General features: G+C 41.2%; 1 protein-coding gene and 1 long non-coding RNA gene across 2 annotated transcripts in view; one reads left to right on the top strand and one right to left on the bottom strand.

The window, feature by feature from the left end:
- The window catches only part of LOC125698445 (uncharacterized), a 93858-nt gene that overhangs the window by 60872 nt on the left and 15274 nt on the right, over positions 1–17712 (bottom strand). The gene's annotated exons all lie outside the window — the stretch shown is intronic.
- LOC125698440 (lymphotactin-like) lies at positions 11528–15919 on the top strand. The gene is made up of 3 exons (XM_048956773.1): positions 11528–11730; positions 14130–14247; positions 14888–15919. Exons 1-3 carry the CDS (start codon positions 11661–11663, stop codon positions 14991–14993), a joined length of 294 nt encoding a protein of 97 aa, XP_048812730.1. The 5' UTR covers positions 11528–11660; the 3' UTR covers positions 14994–15919.

Consider the following 17712-nt stretch of genomic DNA (forward strand, 5'->3'; position numbering starts at 1 on the left):
ACAGGAACCCAGATATTCAGAGTATTTTTCTAGTGCTTTCTGAAAAAAAAGAGCCTCTTCAAGCCTCTAACTTGAAGTAGAATTGCTTAACAAAAGCCACCATCAGACAGGAAGGAAAAACAAAACCTCTCCTAGAAAGGACCTGCTGCACAACTCCAGTGTGAAGGGCAGACAGGTGTGATCTCTATACACAAACTGAATCTGCAGATATGAAACAGGACAGTACACAAGGCACAAACACAGAAGGCTTTCAGAAACATTCTGAGTGATCCACACAAAGTCAGTAGGTTCATTTATGTTCCCATTTCATACTTTTGGAAATGAATATTATTTATTTCTTTATAACAGGCTATTAGAGATCTCTGAAAACCTTGCCCAGCTTCATCCAAACCAGCTTCTAGATGGGCTTCAACACTTTCAAAAATCAACATGTCCTATATCTGAACCTTTAAAATTACAAGCAAATAATTCCTCTTGATCCTGTTCAGGATTTTAAAATACCAAGATAAATCAAAATGACAGACTGTTGATAGTTTGAATCTGGTTATTTAACCCACATGGTGTGAGAAGGAGAGATCCTTGCTCAGCAATTATAGCAAAGAGGGCAGAAGATGCTGAGAAGCATTTTATTTCATTGTCACAATTCCATGTATCACACAATAGGTACAACAAAACAACAACCTTTGTGCATTAAGTGCTGTTCAACAGTGTACTTGTTCACACTGTACCTGTGCCAAACAGGTACCAGGAAGGCCTGATCTCCTGTCATTACATTAAGGGAAATGGAAAAAACACCTTTGGAGAAGATCAGCCCTATAGTAAAAAGCACCTTAGATATATCTGGATAAACAATTTAAGTCACTCAGTTCACTCAGAAAGAAGACCGTTATGTGGCTGATCAAGGAAAACATTATCATTATCATTGCTTTACCAAGATCAAGCAACTTACCCACCTTCTAACTGGGAAATTAAAATCCCTCACGCATAGGGATTTGTTACCCTTCCAATATGTTCACCCCAAAAATTCTGTCCAACAGAAAACAGCAGACTTCACACAGTCAAACCAAATTAGCTGTCAGGTTAACCAAATCCACTGTTAGCCTCACTATACACAACTCTGCAAAGCAGCCCAGATATCCCAGCACTGCAGGACCTGATGTCCAGACAGATCCCCGTACTCTGGTGTAATAACACCTTTTCTGCACTGAAGAGTTTAGACACTGGTGACAAGCAGTGAATTTGGCTGCATGGTGGTAGCAAAGGCAGGCTGGTGTTGGTGCTGAGGCACAGTCCACTCCAATTTTCAGACAACACTTCAGTAGGTTTTGGCAGGATATCAAACAGTCTGTCCATGCTTGTGGAAAGTCTTAAGTCCTTAAGAAGGAAAGCAAAACTGGAATTTGTGCTTCACAAGCATGCCTGTAAACCAGATGTAGAGCATAGAAATAAGACTCAAAAGGAGATGTTCCTCAACAGCTGCTAAAAAGAGTTTTTGTATCTAGTTATTGTTAGACGAAAGTAAGGCCTTGCAAAACCAGCCTCGACAGTTATGTCTATTTCTTTCCGAGAGCACGTTATCTCTGTGTAGTACACCATGCTGATTTTTAACTCTGTTCTGCTTCACCAGCTTCCTGCTTTGCTTGGCTCCAGCTAGAGTGACCCACACAAAGTGGGCAGAGCACAGGGAACCTCCAAAGCACAACTGCCTGATTCTCACCTGTTTGAACTGTTTCCTCCTTCCTTCTACTGTGAAGGTGGCCAAGCAAGGACATGCCCAAAGTCAGCTAAAACTGGATTGCTGTAATAGCAAGTTCTACTAGAGGAAAATGTGTTTTAGTAGTTTTTCAGGCCTACAAGGACTGGCAAAGCTCCTGGCCTGACCTCCTGCATGCCAAAGACTGCTGCAGAAGTGCTGAGATGGCTCCTCCTCGTAACCTGCAGTGAGGCACTGGCAGGCCAGGGCAGGTTCCTGACCAGGAAGAATGAAGGTTGTCACAGCAGGTGACGCACGTGCTTTCCTTACAAGAGCAAGCAACTCAGTTTGCCCTTGAAATTCGTTCATTAAGTCACACTTCCCCAAGGCAACTTGGCCTCTAAATCTTGAAAATCTCCTCTCCTTTCTCCAACACTTCTGCCCAGGGAGAGGAAGCTTAATGCTTGCCTGCCAGTTTCTTCTCTCTGCAATCTCAGTTCTCCCCTTGTTGCTCACATTAGCTAATTCCCCTGACCTTATGACTCAGCTTTCAGCTTTCTCTTTCCTTGAGGCAAAGCTTACATCATCAGACAAAGAATAGGTAATAAGTGAGTAGAAAAACTCAATTTATTTGGACCGGCTACTTCCATCTTCTTTCTCCAGCAATATTTCCTTAATGCATCACATTCTCCCTCTTGCCTTTACACTTACCTGCTCTAGACCAAGAGGCTGAGTTCTTACAGAAGAATAGCAAAATGAAACCACATTGTTGCCCATATTCATGACACAACTACCTATGTTACACACCTTGATCTGAAGGAAGGGAGAATAGAAGTAGCAGCAGCCTCCATGACCCATCTGTCTCACCCCATTCATCCCCAATCCAGTCAAACTGATCTTCAGCAAGAGCAGTGTTCCCTCATGAAGAAGATACACATGACTAAGATGTATTTAATCAGAGGGTACAGAAGGAGAGATCAGATGGGAGCAAGAGAGAGCTTAAAGGCTAAGTAACAAATCATGACTGTGAGGCTCAACCAAGTGGCTGATGGATTGAGCAAGGTACAAATTTGGAGAACGAGCCAGAGTTTGCTAACTTCTTAGCTCCAGTTTCCCATGAGGGAACCCCTGCAGTTCTTTAAGGAGCACCTGATCTACACTTCTCCTGTTGTCTTCGCTTCCAAACAATAAAAACATACAATTCTCACCTAAATGTTAAAAACCATAGCTAACTGCCACAGAAAAAACTGATACTGCTAACTTAACGCAAGAGTCACAGTAGCTATTTCCTAGAGCCTTTGAGACCAAAGGCTATAGAATTTTTCTTGCTTCTAACAACAGTGCCTTATCCATGGCAGAGTAGAGGCCAAGAGAAGTCTAGCTGTCAGACAATCCTCTTCACAGCCAATCTGAGGAACAGTGCACTGCTACAGCACAAGTTCTCTACTTTGCTAGACCTTTCTTCTTTTGACATGGAGGATGCTAATTATACTTTCCAGTATTCTTCCAACTTTTTGAGAACCTCATGAGAGGAGCACTATACAAAAACAGCATCATAACTTATGATGAATTTGCTGGTTGCACATGGTGAGAGGATGCAAAATACCTCATAGAACTATAGAATTGTTTGAGTGAGAAGGGCCCTTTAGAGGTCATCTAGTTCAACTCCCCTGCAATGAAGTCACAGGTGGACTGACAAAAAAAGAGCAAGAACAAGGTAGGAACTAGGATAGACAGGGCAGTTCTTAAATAGGTCACCTATTCTTGTGTGTGCCTTAAATTATAAAATTAGCAGCCTTCTTTTCTGTGTTTAAAATGAGGCCTGGGCAGCCTGCTCAGTGTGTTCCTGCTTGAGCAGAGGAGTTGGACCAGATGACATCCAGAGGTCCCTTCCAACTCAGCCATTCTGTGATTCTGCAAAAATAACTGTTTCTGTCAAAGGAGGAAGTGTAGAGGATGGAAGAAACCAGTGTCCCATGCCAATAAATAAGATCTTACGTATAGAGCAAATGAGTTAATGGAAACTAGACCTGGCACAAGCAGGTAAGCTTACTGGACCCTGTGGCGGGTTTGCGTGTGAGAGGAGAGTGATGGCAATCACCAGGTCTGGCATGCCTTGTTACACTGAGCAGAGTGCTGCACATATGGGCATACTGAACCATAGAGGAGGAATAAAATGGCCCTTGGCCATGCCAAAATCTGCTGAATTATGTGCAAGAAATGTAACAGCCATGGGAGGGAGCTCTTAATTTATGGCTGCCTTAGACATGGTAGGGTTTTCTGCAGCCCTTGAGTTGAGAGATAAACTTAGGTTGCAAAGGAAAAGTGAAACAGTTTTAACAGCCACAGCCCACTGTTTGAAATTACAAAGTATAACATGAATGCTAATTTGAGGAAGGTTAAGGACGGAATTTTCCCATCCCCTCTTGCCTACCACACTGCATCACACACTGCAGTGAGCTCAGGTGAAGAATACAGACTCGAGCATTTGTCTAACACATGCTTTCCCACTCACAGTGATTATGAGGGGAAAAACCCAGAGAATGAATAAACCCCAAGGAGTCTTTCAGAAAGTTCAGAGTGGAACATTGTCAAGAGTAGGTGTCTGCTGCAGGCCTGTGTGAGCTGAGTTCTGTTTTCCTCACCATTGTCATCTAAGCCTTCATTTGCACTATTACTCTATCACTGATACTGGCTCACTGAGGAAATGGCTAAAGAAACAGAAAAGCCATATGAAAGGAAAATACTTCTTCTCAGTCTTTATCGCTTGAAAGGTACAGCTGCATGACCACCATGTTTTATTTCGTAGAGCAAGAGTAGATTAGGATCAGGTGCTGTGATCAGTTTTAAAATATATTTCAACACTTCACAGAACAGGATGTGGCCCAAAATCATCAGATTATAGTAACTAGCATGAAGAAAGGCAATGCACCTCAGCAGTGGTGTGGTTAGAAAGTGTGATAGTTCTTCATCTGAGAGACAAAGTACAAAAGTACTTCTTCAAAATGCTGTGCCTACTTGAACTGCTTTTGAAGGAAGCAGTCTTCTTTCTGCTTTCAGTCTGCTTTCTCTTTAATTTTCTCATTAAAGAGAAAAATAAATCCCTTAGATTTCTCTTTCTCATTCTCATTCTCAAAAATGCTGGAATGGTCCTTTTGTATCTCCATCACTCCTTAAAATTTAGCAAATTTGTTAAACTCTATCTCAGGAACTCGTGTAGATTTGGTTATTAAAAATGCTAATAATTATTGTTTTAAACAAATGAAACTATCTACATGCTGAAAAAATAAATAGGACAAAATCCCAAGGATTCCTTTTTGGAAATTTCAGAAAACAAATGTTGCATTATTTGTCTGTGGTTTTTTGTTGTTGTTGTTGTTTGTTTGTTTGTTTGTTTTTAAATTCCAATTCAATTGGCCAATTTCCACTGAAGTTAGAAGAAATAAATCCCTACAAGCTTTCCAAAATAGTAGTGTCTGAATGGGAGAAAGACTCAACATGGTGCCTCCATTGTGGGGAAATGGCAGCAATGAAAGGGCATTCGCTGTCTGGCAGTAGGCAGCAGGTCTGTCAACACAGATGAACTGGACAGCCACAGGACTGCAGAGAGCACACATGGTTTTCTCTAGCTGCTGTAAACAAATGCTGAGAAATTAGAATAACTGGGTGGAAACAAGAGGAGTTAGCATGAGTTAGCCCTCAACCCCAAACATCCATTAAAACAGTTTCAACTGCAAAATTATTCCCTGGCAGTGTATGGAAAACCCTGTGTACTTGTAATACTACATGCACAACAGATGAGACAGAGACATGCAAACACCACTTATCTGTGTTCTTATATCTCCAATTCCCCTTTTCCCCAATAATTCAGTTCAATATATTCCCTTTGGTGACCCTCATGGAGCAAAGAAATCCAAGCTCCTGTTGACTGGCCAGGCTCTCTCCAGAGTGTGAGATACAGCTGAGGAAACTGTTCCTACTGAGAAAACATAAGAACTTGAGTTTCTTCAGTTTTCTGTGGAAAGCTCATGTTTACCTAGAAGCAGCCCATTTGTTTAGATCTGTATCCAGGGTCCACAGACATAGACGGTCTGTGGTCATACAAAAAGTCTCAATGTTCTCCTGAAGACTAAGAGAGTAAGATTTGGTTTCCACACCCTTGATCCTACACAGATAAGGCATGCACAGAAAGAAATGCTAAACAAAAACTGTATTCTATGTCTTACTTGAGAAGGAAGGAAGAGAAAGCAGAAACAACAACAACAACAACAAAGGAAGGAAAAAAATAAAGCAGCCTGAGAATATTCCACAGATTCTGAGAGGTATGTAGCCCAATTCTATAAAGGTATTTAAATATGGTACATGCTGAAAGAAGAGTCAGAGTCACCTTTATGATTCCACACAGCAACATCCTTGCACAGCATTCAGACTTCTTCCTGGTATGGATTTCATGAAGAATTTTAACAGAAATCTTGCAGATGACAAAGAGAGATTAAAGATACTTTTAATGAAATAGACTGACCTATGTATCAGATCATACAATAATGCAAAATCAGAAACTATATCATTCATTCAAATAAGAAGATAAACCGAGAACGAGATGTAGTAGGAAAAAAATGATGGCAAGCACAAGGTACTTGAATTAAATGTAGAGGTGAAGGAAAAAATTCACTTACTATTCCAAAGTACACTGACAATTGAAGGATACCTTTTAAATAATTCATTAAAACTACAATCCTAAAAATTTATTTTTTGATTACTCATCTGCAATAAGAGAGCAGACTGAAGTAGATGTTCTTTTGAAATTTTAAGCTAATAAACAGCAGGAAAAAAAAAAAGGTCAATAAAAAGCAATTAACATCTACAACTTTACAGTAACCCTCTAAGGAAAATTTGTAGCATTTTCAATTATGTAAGTGAAGAAGAGTATACATACGCACAGAGAAAAGATAAAGGCACCTAAATCTTTTCTTGACTGGGATATTTATAGTCAAGATTTTTCAGAACTATGTGTCTAAGCTGAGATTCTTCGGTTAGCTCAGTGACCCTCTGGGGCATCTTCCAGTTCCAGGGGCTGTGGAATAGTCACTAAAGATACTCATTTCTAGGACTGCCTGATGGACTTATTTGTGAAGATCTTGGCCTGACTCTGAAAGATAAGGACAGTATGAGAAGATGCAGTATGTCAGACTCATACTCTGGTAAGGAAATTCTGACACCAGGGTCAATGTGCAGCTCATTGCATATTCTTTTTCCTTCACTAGGTTTGCTGACATGAATTAGGGTATGTACAAAAATTGCTACAGTTAAAATGAACTCCTAAAACTAAGAACTAAGTGCATTCACTAGCTGGTTAGGAGCTGTGCAAGAGTAGGCTCTGACTTTGCCTCCCGCTCTGCATGATGGTTCTCACATGTCCTTCTCATTCTTCTGTGTCATTATATTTGTGAAACGGAGAGAAGCTGATCTGCCTAAATAGGGGCTGGATGGCTGTGGAGAGCCCTTGAGCATCTTGAGCAAGAGTTTGCTATTGCTCTCCTCTCCCAGGGCTGTGTTTCATCTTGATTATTGCACTTGCTGGCAGAGCTTACACAGTCAATGGTGATCTGAAGCCGATCTCTCTTCTCTTCCACATGAGAACCTGACCCAGCTGCTCCATGTCTTCGTTGTGTCCGGTAATATTTACTAGCTTAGTTAATACAAACAATGAAATATTTCAGATTGGAAAATCAGCATCTTAGAGTCTCTAACGTAAAGTACTTTATTCTGTGGAGACGAAGGCTGTGGGAGTCAAGTCTTTCTAGACAGAGCAAAAGCTTAAAACTAACCGTCAAGCATCATGAACAAGCTCTAAACCAAAACATCGCCAGCATAAAGCAGCGTCTGGACATTGCCTCATGTCCAGACAGCTGTACAGTATGTAAACTCTGTGACAGGTGGCTCATGATAATTTTCTTCTCTGCCTTGTGAGATAAGTCACCAGTAATGAAACTCCATACCATAGTTATCCTGGTCACAGTCTGGCTTGGCATCTTCACTCTGCACACTGTGGAATGTAACTATAGCCTAAGAGTAGGAAAAGAACTGCTCTACACTGCACTACTGAAGAGCTTAGGGAGGATTCACTCCCAAGATAGAGCTGATTCATGAGATCAGACTTGCAAGAAATCTAGATCAGAGCTGCAAGGAAAGGGGCTAGAGCAGAATGGGATTTACAGGAGATATCAGTCCAATATTGCTGGATATGGGACACCTTGTGGAGTGATACTTGCCTGCTGCCTGAGTCTCCTGGGCCTGCTACCGAGACCTGCCTGTTTTTCCTGGACCCACTGTTGGTTGCCTAATGTTTACCTACTTGCTGCATAAGGCCAGCCATTCTGTCACCATCTACCCCTGCGCTCTTACTCCTGCCATGGCCATGGACTGTCAGAATAGTGCACAATGAGAGGCTGCTGTATCCTTGGTGGTGACTGTCCCCACTTTACATACTTTTTGCTCTTTTCCTATCTTTCCTATTGTCTGCCTTCCCAATCACCCTGATTTGTAATAATCACCAGCCTTTACCTTCCCCATTACTTAAATTGATAATAAACTGGTCAGACAACATTTGACCTCACTTCTGTCTCAGTCTCAGTCTCACTCCAGGTATATCAAAGAATATCCCCTCTCGCTCTGATAATTGGAGTGACACAGTATGTACTTGTACTGAACTACAAGAAAACATACAGCACTGCTTCTGACTAATGCAAGCTCAGAAGAGATATTCCTTCAGGCAAACAAGAATTTTTTAATCAGGAATTAGCAGTTCTGCAAGTAACCATCCATGGGCCATGTGGCAATCCCTTACAGGATAACATGAATTTGCTGATTGCACACTGCAATTACTTCAAACACAGAAAAGTGCACAGGTAATAAGACTGTCAAAAAAAGTAGCTCTCCTATCCTTCACTTGGAAAGCAGGGACAGTAATACTGAACCACATTCAGATGATATTTCAAAATCTATCCAGTAAAGATGCACTACTTCATACGGGCACCTATTTGTAGATGATTTAACCATGAAGATTCCAATGACATTTGAGAGACAGTAGGATGTGTCATAAAAGACACCTTGAGCTCTCTTGTATCACCGGTATTGTCTGCACATTCATGAGATGCTCCCATTCAAACCATAGCTGGAAATCAGCTGGAGCTCATAATTTAGAGGAAGGTTTTGTGGTTAAAATGTGAATACGGTATTGACTGCCTATATGCAGCTATAGTAGTGTGCAAAACGTCAGACATGTAGCCAAGAGTTTGGGAAGCAACGTGGTCAAATTAATCACGTTAATCCACAATTCAAACTGTACAATCAAAACAATCGTACTTATCCAACATTATCCATATCACAAGCTGGAAATAGTCTTTTCACTCCAGCAAGCTCAGAAAGCATCCTACGTTAGGTGAACCACACAAGAGTCAATAATGCCCAGGAGAATGATCACTAGCATTCAACTTACTTAGAGCTGAGAAGCAGTAATAGGAAAAGTCCAGTGGGAACTTATTAGTATTCTTCTTAATATGAATTAGCAGCAAGAAACTAGAAAGACCAGACATCTGATCTTGCACTTAGCTTTTGCAGAACCACAAATATATTAGATTGTGGGGAAAAGTGAGTTTATTCACAAGGTTTGGGGACTCCATATTATTAAACTCTTCTCTAAAACAGACTTTACTGGACATAAATCAGGTTCACCGGACAGCCCTGAAGGCCACAGCAAATAAGAAATATGAAGATTGGGAAAATTTGCCACAAAGCAATTTTTCCATCCCACCTCAAGAATGGTGAAAAAAATGAAGAAGAAACAGGCTTTCTAATGCTGCCTCAGGGATGAATCTACAAACTGCAAGAGCTACTGTAAGGGGCTCTTTTTCTGAGCTGGTTCTCTTTCCGTACAGCTGGTGGCCCTTTCACTCAGTGCTGTGGGTGCAGTATCAGTGAGTCTATATATTCAGGTATGCACCATATCAGTGAGAAGTGGGGGAGCATCCCTTCTCTTTGCACAGAAAAAAAATGTGGTCATCAATGACAAGGTTGCTATTTTGCGTCTCAAAGCTGCCACACACCAACAAGTTGAAATATCTCATCCTAGGAGTTATTTCAGGCAGCGTTCAGCAGCAGTGCTTGGACAAAGAGTTAACATCAAGTTTCCCCAGTAGCGCTGCTCAGGTTCGTGCTACTCCTCCTCTGTGTGGCATTAAACACTGACTTCAGGTGCACTGGGAAGAAGCTTTGGCTTCAAAGCTTTGGGTCCAATTTTCCATTTTGGTGCAACTTACATTGGTATTACAGGTGGATTTAACAGCCATTCAAACAAAGCAGCAAGTATCTTACATCTGCTTACATTCTACTTTTTCCATTAATTTTCCTTAGATTGCATAACACAGATGAAAGAATCAAACTGTAAGGAACAAATATTGTGCATGTATGGGCCAGTAAACCAAGCAGCATGTTCTTAAAGAAGCTGTAAGAGCTACAAGTTGTTCCTGGTCTTACAGGTCAGCCACTACAACGTAGGAGCCAAACACGTGTGCTCACTTCTTTGCTCCATCTTAATTTTTCTGAGCAATCTTGGGGAAGGACTGTACTTCCACCTGTAAAGCAATTTAGACTGAGGTGACCAAGAACTTGAAAAGCTGGAAGTAGCTTGCTGAGATGAAACAACAGACTCCCATCTGCTCCAGGCATTGTGCTGACAGCTGTTGTAAACCACTGCCTTCTGTCTCATGCATCAGGCAGCCTGATTCTCAACTATTGATACCAGGTCCAGCAGGGTCTTTGAATGCATGAAAAGTGTGGCTTCTCTATTGGGAAGGAAGATTTCTCCTCAGAGGCTCCAGATAACGATGTCAGCTCAGGTCCTGCCACATGTGGTGCCTGGAGTTTCACAGCATGCTTGGAAAACATGCGCAGGTACAAAACCTCTGTACTGTCCAAGACCACCTCACCACAGCATAGGAAGGACACACAGCACAGGGTAATTTGACTGCACAGACCGTGTAAAAGGACACCTCTGACAGAGGCATAAATGGAAAAACAAGTTGACAGGCCTGTTACTGACACCACGTTTACACAAAAGCGTAGTGAACCTTTTTCCTCTCTCCTGTGAACTGTGCCTGATGGCTTGGTTATTTTTCTATCTCCTTTCTTAGTAACAGAGTGTAATACGAAAAGACTTAGGCTTAATGAATTCTTAGTCCTCTTTGAGGCCACCGTAACATAGCTCTGGAAGGCTAGCAGGAGAGTGGAACTGGCTCTCTATATAACAGTATACTCAATCTTCTTTTTCCAGAGCATTACTTGTATCTGCTTTGAATTGAGATTGCAGACAAAACAAGATTTGGCAAGCTAAAACACACACATGAGATAGGATTGACAGCACTCCAAAGCTGCATCTTAAGTTATACATTAAAGTGATGAACAATCTACGGCTACTACAGAAAAAGCCAAATTGTTCCTCTTTGCATCATCCATTAGCTCATAATTCCCTTTTCAAGCAGTCCACTGGTCAAAGTGGTAAGCCTGAATGTTATTCTGTACCTCTGTGGTCAGCCTTAGCTGCAGCAATGTAACTTGAGGCATGAAAGTACAGGAACATTTTTTAAAGGTTTCCACTACAGAGCAAGAGCTCTCACTTTTTGCAGCTTGAAATGAACCCAACTTGCAGCACAGAAGCAAGTGCAACCACAGTGGGGTTTGAGCAGGAAAAGCCTTCACAGGGGGGCTAGTGAAGGATGGGTGGGGGAAAGGAGGTGGTTCTGTCACCAGAAAAAGTACTGACACTCAATTTTTTCCACTTGCACTCAACCCCACCATGACGCCCCAAGAGTGAACACAAGAACTGACCACTGAACAACAATATATAAGCTCCGTGAGAGGTGCCTCACCATAACCACTTTCTTCTCTGCCTCGAGAGAAGCCACCAGCAATGAAACTCCACACCACAGTTATCCTGGTCATAGTCTGGCTTGGCGTCTTTGCTCTGCACAAGGCAGAAGGTAAGTGTACAACCTAAGAAAGGAATTGCTCCTCACTGCACTATTGGTCTGAAGAGTCAGGCAGGATTCATTCTCACGCAGAGCTGATGCATGTGATCAAACTTGCAAGAAATCCGAATTAGAGCTGCAAGGAAAGGTGCTATAGCAGAAGGGGATTTATGGGAGATTTTATCTGATGTTGTGTTGATTAGTAGGTTGGCTTCTACCTCAATGCCAGGAGAGTTTTCTATGCCTTATAATCCTTACAGAGTTTCTGTGCCTTCTCTCACAAAACCATGAAAGCTTGAAGATGCAATGCAATGTGACAGACGCCCCGTCCTTGAAGACATTCGAGGTCAGACTAGAAAGGGCTCTGAGCAACCTGATGTAGCTGTAGGTGTCCCTGATCATTGCAGGGAGTTGGACTAGATGGCCTTTAATGGTCCCTAGGTTCCTTCCAGCTCAATTTTGTGATTCTATTATATATATTATCTCAGTTTTTATTTAAACTCAGACCATATGGTCATCAACAATTTTGATGCCCCGAGATGTTAGAAGTTATTCCAGTTCTGCATATTGAAAATTTGCTTCTTTCTAAACAAGTATTTTGGAGTGAACAGATAAGAACAAAAAATGCAAAGAAAACAGGGTATTTATACAAGGTTTTCTCTCCTCCAGGTTTCATATAATTTAATATCTTGTTGGAGATCAGTTATGTGCATTGAAATGAACCATGTTTATTAGTCGTATTCTGAATGAGTTTACAACTAGTGATGTCTATGTCCATGGTTTCTGGATTAGGCCATGTGTATCATGTAAACGTACTACATGTAGCACACTTGCACAATTAGCTTCAGGCAAAAGAGCTCAGAAAAATCACAGAAAACACTCATGCAAGCCATCTGCAAACCCACAAAAGCATGCAAATATAAAAACACTTCACAAAACCACATGAAAACCAAACTGAGACCTGCTAAGCATTCATAAAACGACGTATCCACATGCTGAGTATGATATCTTAGTGCCCCTAGAGCTGGATCTTTCTACATTCTCATAGTTTGATTAATGCTGCTGCTGTTCATCTCAGCAACACGTGGCTAAGTGCTACCAACTGACAGTTTGTACTGCCATGCTCCAGGATATGTGGTTTGGTTTTGTTCTCAGTTTTAGAGAAGCTCTGCAGGTATTCTTTGCGTTATTTTTTACTCATTTTTCCTGGAAATGATGCAGTAGAAGGGATACTAAGGCTGTAGTATAAGGGATATTTTCAGGGATAATAAAAACCGTCCAACTACCTTTGAGCTCTTTAATGCTACATTTTAAAAGAGCAATTTGAGGGCTGTGGTAAGGTATGTTCTTGTACTGAACTGCAAAAAACATATGGCACTGCTTGTGACTAATGCAAGCTCAGAAGAAACTTCTTCAGCCAAACAAAACCCCAGGAGTCCGCAGTTCTGCCAGTACCCATGCACTGGCCATGCTGCAGCATCTCTGCAGGCTGTGTTTGCTGACTGCACATTGCAATTATTTCAAATTTAAAAAAAAGCTGACAGATAGTAAGACTATCCAAGGAAGATGTGATGGTTAGCAAATGGTACCTGAACTACTTTTGGGCTTCTCAAGCCAGCTTCTCTATACATTCATCAAGAATAAACCTCAGAATATAGTCACATTCTGTTTGTCCTGTTGTGCCTTTCCAAACCTATCTATCTTTGATGGGTGAAGGAAAACCAAAAGCAGAAGCTTCCAGTAATATATACGTGCTTCACTTAAGCAGCCATTTCTTATTGCCACTATGTAATGTGACAGCTGTGCAGAGAATGTTCCAGAGAATACGTCCTCCTTATTAATCACAACTGCATTTCCCTGAAACACATGCAAATGTTGGAGGAAAGAGGGGATTGGTTAGCATTCTTTTGGGTCTGATACTAGATTTGCAGCAAGCGTGCAATGAAGTCAGCATTCTGCCAGTTCAATCTCCTATCTTTCAACAGTTAGTATGTGTACTGATGTGTTTTGGTGTGTTTTTAAATGCTAGCTTTGGATGCCCATTGAGAAAGAAGAAGCTTTACTTATTTTTCCTTCACATGGATAGCAGGGACAGTAATACTGAACCACATTCAGATGATATTTCAAAATCTATCCAGTAAAGATGCACTACTTCATACAGGCACCTATATGTATGATGATTTAACCATGAAGATTCCAATGACATTTGAGAGACAGTAGGATGTGTCATAAAAGACACCTTGAGCTCTCTTGTATGACTGGAATTGTCTGCACATTCATGAGACGCTCCCATTCAAACCATAGCTGGAAATCAGCTGGAGCTCATAATTTAGAGTTTAATTTAGTTTTCTGGTTAAAATGTGAATACAGTATTGACTGCCTTTGTCAATCATCTGTTCTTCCCCTTGCAGGGAGCGTTGCAAGTCAGTCAATGCGCAAATTCTCCTGTGTAGATCTGTCTGCACAGAAAGTGGACATCAGAAGCATCGTCAGCTATGAAAAGCAGAAAGTTCCAGTAGAAGCTGTCATGTAAGTACCTAATGCACGGCCCACTTCCAAACTCAACTAGGCAAACAAGCTTCCATCAAAAAGGGAAAATGTATCAGAAGACACATCACAGCCCAGCTTGTAGACTCAGGCTCATTCAGGTCACTGTTCTAGTCCCCTGTGAAGGAGTCAATCACCTACCCAGAAGGGGAGAGGCAAAAGGTGGAATAACAGAGTCTGAAGAATAATGTTGCTCACGAAAGCTGGCAGAATAACTGTAATGCCTGGTAGGAGATGTGTTTGGCCTCTGTATTGCACATGTAGTTTCTAATCAAATCCAGGACACCTATTTCCTAGGAAAGAACTGAGCATCACAATTTCACATAAATTCTCAGATTATAAGGAATGCTACATTTTAAATTAATTATCAGCATGCATGCATGAAATCACATATATTACATGCTTACCCATGCCATGAATAGGGAACTGATATTGCTAGCTGCCATTACGCCAAGTAACCATTTTAAACTCTAGCGTGTGATATGGTTTTACCACACTCGTCCTCATGTCTGCATAAAAACAAAAAAAAAAAAAAACAAAAAAAAAACAAAAAAAAACAGAACTGCAAACCTGGCTTTGGAGACCAGAACTTAATGGGTGCCTGGCTTTCATTCCCCTGCAGGTTTATCACCACAAATGGTATCAAGATCTGTGTGCACCCAGACCAGAAATGGGTGCGGGGAGCTATGAAAAGAATAGACCAAAGACGTACTACCAGAAGAAGATAATCCTGTCCTTGGCAGGCACCTGAGGCCAACAAAATGGAAGAGTCATCACTGCCACATACAACAGGGAAGAAAGCCTTGGTATCCACTTGTAACTCCTACGGGCAATAAATTCTCTGAACAAAAATGGACTCGCTGGAATCTAATAATCACTGGTTGAATGTCTGCTGACTTCTTCATGTTATAGCTGGACTCTGTTACACCACTTACTGTCTGAAATGCTTGTCAATATTTATTTACAACTGAATGTAGGTATCTTCTCATCTTTGCTGTCATGACTAGTATAGGATTTAAGGGTAAGCCGCAGATGGTTTCACATGTTTTAGGGAAGAAAATTACTTCTCACAGAGATGGAAAAGAGTAGCCCTCCAGAATGATGGGGGGCCAATGTTCTGCACTGTGTGCCAAGATTCAGAAGACTCTATATGATTTTATGGTTACTCAAACTTACATAAACTATAAGAAATAGTGTCAGGCAATCACCTGAGCAGTGGAGTATTCAGAAGGAGATCCTTGGGCTTTCTATTCTTACATGTAGTATTGTACTGTTGGCTCTGATTTTAGACTCAGGTCATGGAGATATATGCAAACTTTCTCCAAGGGATGACTGGAGCAAATTCAGGGCAAGTTTAAGAATGCAATGCTATTCAGACTCGTACTTGGGAAGACTTATCCTACTCTCAACATTCATTAGGTTATTTCAGTTACATCTTCATTTGAAACAGAACTCGGGAAAAATAAGGAATCTTGGAATAAGCAAGAACAAATCGTGGCTGGAGTCAGTGCTTCACCCACTCATATGAATTTCCTGCCCAGAAAACAAAGTATTTGTACATGTCTACTGATGTTTTAAACTCAATATATTCTACTAATGAATTTCAATACTTTTAATAAAGTTACTCTAAGCCTCAAATCAGACCATACATTTGTCTGCTTGCATGTAGTGTGGACTGTTGAAACACGTACTGAGTTGACGGCTCAAATGTGAAGTCATTTGGGCAAGCCAGCAAGAGCTGACACTGCTTTCCCCTCAAGCAATCTGACTCTGGGCTTCCTATATCATATTTCAGCTGTAAAACCCTTTACATGAGACAACACCTCATCAAAAGTTTGGGTACCTCAAGTCACGCCTCAAACAACCCAATGACGACCCTCACATTATCAGAAGCAAATACACAGGAGCTCTGGGTAAAGAGAGAAAACTGGTGTGCAGAGAACTTGAGCGCTGGAGGACAGCTATAAGCATAGAGACTTCAGGCACAAACTTTCCACTGTATTACCCACGTGTGTGTAGCCTGTATTGTGTCTAACACACAGACTTTCATTACAGAACCTCTCAGCCATACACATGAAATTACAGCACTTCCAAACAACGCTACAGAAATAAGATCACGTTCCTCTAACAGCCAGCCCTGAGTGCTTCCAGCTCTGGTCAGATTTGCACATAGAATTTCTCTCCTGTGGCTCACGTCTCGTCATGGCTCAGTCCTATGAAGGGAAATGCGTTCACATTTCATTATGCAGGACAGAAGGTTTTAAAGCAGGGCTACTGCGCGGGCAAGGATAAGGATGACTGCATACATCACACTGCACAACAGAGATGAAGTCCTCAGTATCTGCACTAGAACATAGAATAAAAGTTACAACAGGCCTAGTAAGAAGAGCTTTACAGGTTTAAAGCAATACTGAGATGTTTCTGGAGCATGCCAACATATAAATCAGCTTTCTATCATTTTGAATTGCCTAAGAGAAGACTCCAGTCCCCCATACTATAGACAACAGAATCACTTATGTTCTCTTCACCATTATCAGAACATTAGCAGTCTACATAACAAGATTACCTTTGAAAGTATCTCTGTGGTATGCTGTCTCAGACAAATACAATCTGCTCCCACTTATGAGAGCAGAACTGACTTAAAATACTATTCTGGCAAGCAGGATTTTAAAGCTCGTACTCAGGAGTATCTTATCACAGAATTAAACTTTAGTTGAAAATATTATTTTTTTATTTTGAGAACCATAACTTGAGGATATATTAATTAAACATCACACAGAAATTAATATTTTATATCTGCTCATCTTCATCACAGTTCATGAACTAATTAATAAGTGCTTCTAAGAATGAATCATCCTCCTTAATTGCACCTTGTCTGTTACAAATTGCAAGATCCATAATGATCCTTCTGCTGTTCTTGGGAGAAAACTGTGGCTAGCCAGTACATTCCACATCTACTTCTTCCAAGTCACCAAAGACTTCTCTGTCTTTCTCTGCCTATTTCACCCCTGTCCTTACTGTAGTTCCAGGTCTGTGCTATTTTTGTCATCTCTAGCTACATATAACCTCGAGGTTTATTTGTACTAGTACTGCTCCTGCCTAGTTCTTTTCCCAGAGGCTCTCAAACTGCTTCTGGAAAATAGTACTAAAACCTCTTCTCACAGACACACACACAAAAAGGCAAGAACAAAATGAAGAACTAGAGTGCTGCCACTGTGTTGGAGGCAAGTAAGGGCCACATTCCTTAGAAAAAATAGAAGGCTCCAAGGTACCTTTGAAGATCTGGAGCTGTGGTTGCCCTGATGACCTCCTTGCACCTGCCTGCCCACTCATTTCTGCCCCAAGTGAGGTAGGGAACATGGGGACTGCTTCCGTTTCTGCTCATCCTCTGCTAGACATAGTTCAGTAACATGAATATTGATTTTCTTTGACTCCTTTTGTAAGAAC

This window comes from Lagopus muta, chromosome 1 (genome assembly GCF_023343835.1).
Source record: "Lagopus muta isolate bLagMut1 chromosome 1, bLagMut1 primary, whole genome shotgun sequence".
NCBI classification, from domain to species: domain Eukaryota; kingdom Metazoa; phylum Chordata; class Aves; order Galliformes; family Phasianidae; genus Lagopus; species Lagopus muta.